Source organism: Nylanderia fulva, unplaced genomic scaffold (genome assembly GCF_048542155.1).
Source record: "Nylanderia fulva isolate GAGA-0341 unplaced genomic scaffold, ASM4854215v1 Scaffold363, whole genome shotgun sequence".
NCBI lineage: Eukaryota > Metazoa > Arthropoda > Insecta > Hymenoptera > Formicidae > Nylanderia > Nylanderia fulva.
Window position 1 is genome coordinate 1 of NW_028190437.1, and position 4,741 is coordinate 4,741.

The 4,741-nt window shown below is 26.2% G+C and overlaps 1 protein-coding gene across 1 annotated transcript; it reads left to right on the forward strand.

Moving 5' to 3' along the window:
- The first annotated feature begins 2,449 nt into the window (after window positions 1-2,449).
- Window positions 2,450-3,644, forward strand: LOC114942094 (uncharacterized). Its single transcript, XM_085485387.1, has 4 exons — window positions 2,450-2,614; window positions 2,688-2,944; window positions 3,187-3,316; window positions 3,484-3,644. Exons 1-4 carry the CDS (start codon window positions 2,542-2,544, stop codon window positions 3,642-3,644), a joined length of 621 nt encoding a protein of 206 aa, XP_085341513.1. The 5' UTR covers window positions 2,450-2,541.
- The last annotated feature ends 1,097 nt before the right edge of the window (window positions 3,645-4,741 follow it).

Here is a 4,741-nt window from a genome sequence, read left to right on the forward strand (position 1 = left end):
GGACACCCTGTATATTAGATCTATCTTCACAAAAATTCTATCAATAAACGTAAAATAACTTGATACTTTTGACAAATGTAATATATCGAGTGCAGTATACCTAAAAGTTACCACAATCAAATAAATCAGTATAATTTTCTTATACAATACACATTTTAAAATAATCAAAGGAATAAAAAAAATATCCAAAAAAGACAAATTTTAGAGAGTTGACTTTGGACGGTATTCATAAGTCCAAGCTTAAACATCGTCTTAAGATTTTCTCTTGATTAAGATCGTCTTGTTTGTATAAGTATGACTTGAGACTTCATGCATTCATAGTTTTAATTAAAATGAGACGATCTTCATAAAGAAATAAGCACTTCTTTTTATTTAAGATTTTTTTACTGAAGTTAGTGCTTAAGATGATCTGATTTACTTTCAGTAATCTTCGGGATTTTTCTGATGTATCAGCCAATGAAATATGTGTTTAAATATAGAATTTAACGAGTTGTATGTCTATACCATTTATTCATGTATCAAATTATTGCAGACTCTAAAGTATTGTTAGAAAGTAACTTTTTTGTAAAAAAAAATGTCAAGCAAAAAACATTATATAGATCCCGAAGAGAATTCTTCTTTAAAATTTTAACAAAATATTCTCCTTAAAAAAAGTGATGCTACAACTTTGAAAGACAAAGAAGAAGCATGAAATCAAACTTGCGATGCATATATCTATTGTTACAAGTAAGATAAGAAATCTATAAATTTTTTCTAATTAGGTATGTTAAATGCTTAAAATAAAAATGTTAATTATATCTGAAGAAAATCTAATATGATATTTGCGGTAGATAGCTTCATTTTTAAGCTAGATTTTAAATACTTTTTATATTCAAAGTAATTTAATTTTTAACATTTTAATGTGTAATAAATTATTACAGAGAAGCGTTCAATTTAGAAAATTATGGAGTAATTTAAAATCAGTACAGAGAGATGTCCTTACGGAAAAACATGCACGTTTATCAACAGGTGGTGGACCTGAACCTAAATCTGCAGATTGATCCGGACATTGCCGCAATAGCACCCAATTTAATGACAATTGCACCAACATTATTTTCATCAAATTTATCAGATAAAATACTAGAAGGTAATTTCATCGTTATTTTATTGATTTATATTATAATAAAAATTGAAAAAATAGTAACAATAAATATTTTTCAGAACGACAACAAAGAATATTAATGATTGTATTCCTGAGGAATTAATTGAAAATGTGGAGGGCATAGACTTTATTGATGATGATTTCCAAGAAGTTAATAATGATTCTATTATCACACTTCATACAAATGATAAAATAACTAATTTTATTGATATTTTGTATTAACATATTTTTGTTTATGAATAAGAATTTAGAATTGATGACAATGACAAAATTGAATGTTACAGACTCAAGCAGTGATGAGACTGATGATGCTGAAAAAGAAAATAATCCAGTAAATGCAATATTAAAAAATAATAATAAAGATAAATTTTATTAATATATTTATATTTATTTTTAGACACACCTCTCTCTGTGTGCGTGCGTGCGTGTGTTGCGTAGTATCTTAAGCATATTAACAATTTGTATTGTACTGGTGGAACCGACAGACCGATTGTTAATTTTTGCTAATCCTTCTTCAATTTTTGTTAATATTCCATATAGAAGAAATCCTTATTAATCTATAGCGTCTTTTAATTGTAAATTATTATAAAAGGGTTTTAAAGTCCATCACAAATGTATCGTTTTCGTACACGTTCTCTACTTGAAAATCACGATCAATCAATATTTTCAATATCATCAATTTCTTCCATTAATTCCATAATATTTAATAATAAGCCTATCTTAAAGTCATGTACGACTGACTTGAAAACAAACTTACTTTGGGTATGTTCCAAAATTCACTGCCAGCACTGCCAATGCTACAAATTGCGTTCCAAAATTCATGGCAGCATACTGCGGCAGTACTATTAGAGAGCAATGACATCATTAATTCTGTCGTCACTTCCTGCTGCAGTTACTGCGGTCAGAGAGGTGAAGCAGATGACGTAAATTACGTCACGTAATAAAGATATCTTTCTAACTGGCAAAGATCATGGAAGAACTGACATTAATCGATGCAAAAAACAACAAAGAATACAAAATTACAGTGTGTAAGGAAGATGCTGCGAGAACAAAAAGAAGTGAATTTTAAGTTTTTGTAGAATTGCTTTTATTTCAGAAATTCAGAATAGAAAAATTACATAACCTATAATATTTGATCAAAATTTGATTCAGAATATAAGTGTTTAAACTTATTATTATTAATTATAATGTATATGCAATTATAATTTTATTTGTAATTTTTTACAGATCATATATTTGCATACTCTCTATTGCAACAAGCGAAAAAATATGCAGCTGGAGAAATAAAAGATATTATAGATTCAGAAACAGGTTTATTTTAATACTTAATTTAATAACAATGATAATGTTCCATTTGTGATATCGCATTCATAAGATTGTCTGATGTATAAAAGATATACATGTTTACAGATGACACAACTAATTGCAGCACTGCAAGTAATTTAGATATGAGTGAAACTTCAGATACGAAAGGTAGTAGTAAAAGTAAATATAAGTAAAAGTTAAAACAAATATTTTTTCAAGAAAACAACATTATTCTGTTTAGATCAACATATATGGACTCGTGCTAAAACACTGTTACTTATTACTTTATATAAAGAACACGAAGAAATGTTCAATAATCCTAAGATGTCTGCGAAACAGTGTTGGAATAATATTTCCAAGAAAATGAAAGATGCAGGATATCATATATCTGGAATTAAATGTACTACTAAATTCCAGTGTTTAAAAAGAACATATAAATCTGTTACTGATCATAATAAAAAATCAGGAAATAATAGGAGGAAATGGGAATATTATGAGGTATTACTAATTAGAAGTACTATTTATAATTTATATCAATTTATATATAATTTTTAACTTTAATTCATAAATCATACTGATTATTCTAGACATTCTTTTATATATAGTGATTGTGTTTAATCACATTGTGTCCAAATGTATCTTTTCTTATTAAAAAGCAATATTTTTCTTTTTCATCTTTTTTGAAATTTTTATAATTGTACAGATAATTAGATTAATTAAAGATAATTTTTCTGATATAGGTTATGCATGAGATATTTGGAACAAAACCTTGGGTTGAACCAATAGCAACAGCTGGAAGTAGCGTTAATACTTCTGCTAATATTAATGATACTACAAATAATACAGAGAACAATGACGCAATAAAATCAGGTAAACACATAATTACATTACATCTAAAATATATAAAGAAAAATAAATAAAATATTTGCACTTATATATACATTTTTGTTTTATATTTTCTATTAAAATATTTTGTAGTACATGCATTTTTTAATTTTTTCTATTTATTAATTTCTTAATTATTTTTTTATTTGCAGTGCCAAAGAAACGAAAAATTCAAAACGCAGTAGAAGATTATTTAGAAAAATCTTTAGAAATGAAAGCAGAAAAAGAGATAAATGCTAAAAAAAGACATGAAGAAAAAATGACTCGTCTAACAAGTATTGAAAATTTAATAACAGAAATACTTAAAAAGTAATAACTTTTATATAATTAATATTTTATTGGTTCTTATAAAAATATATAAGACTGTTATGTATTCTTAAAATATATAAGACTGTTATGTGCATATAAGACTGTTATGTCACTTTAATATAAAATTATGTTGAGTTTAATTTTATTTTAAATAATGTAAGAAAAATTGTGATAGTTTCTTTAATAAAGTTTATTGTACATACAAATTAAATTGTGTATGTAAATTAATTGTGTATGTGGATAGATCCCGTAAAGTATTTATGCGTGCATTTATCTATAGTATATGTATTGTAAAAGCTCTAGTATTATTTAAAAGTAATAGAAATAGGATCACGGAAAGAACGTAGGAAAGTACTTTCTTGCTTTCCTATGTTATTCCTTGTTCCTGTTATTTTTTATTGTGCAAAAGCTTTTTACTCAGCTTTCTTATGATTGTATGCATGTGTGTGTAAATATATACATAATCTTATCTATTTTTTAATTGTATATTATATGGTATAGGGATCTAAAAATATAAAGATAATATAAGAAAAAAAATGTTTTATAACTTCATACAACTTTATTCAAAATAATTTTCATTTTGCAAATAATATACAATAGCGTTACGTTTCTCAATACCTTCTTCTCGTATAATTTGAGGTATATTTTCGATTTCATATTGTACAGGTTCATTTGACTGTACAATAATTGGAATATCATCAATGTAATCATTTCGTATTAAGCAAATATTATGTAAAACACAACAAGCACAAATATATTTAGGTATCAAATCAGTTCTTCTCATAGGTAATATATCCAAAAGACTTCGAAATCTTCCTTTTAACAAGCCTATTGTTCTTTCTACCATCATTCTCGCTTCAGACACAAACAAGTATTATATTTTACTTGTGCATCTGTTAAATGTCCATTATCTTTAAACGGAACCATTATATATTTTTGGATGCCATATGCGGCATCACCTAATAAATGGCTATTCTCTGGGAAGTTTTCTGCGGTACACATGTCTTCAAAGCCAGATAATCTAAAAACTCTCATGTCATGCACTGACCCTACTTGTCCTGCATAAACATGAGTGATTTTTAATTCATTATCACATATTAT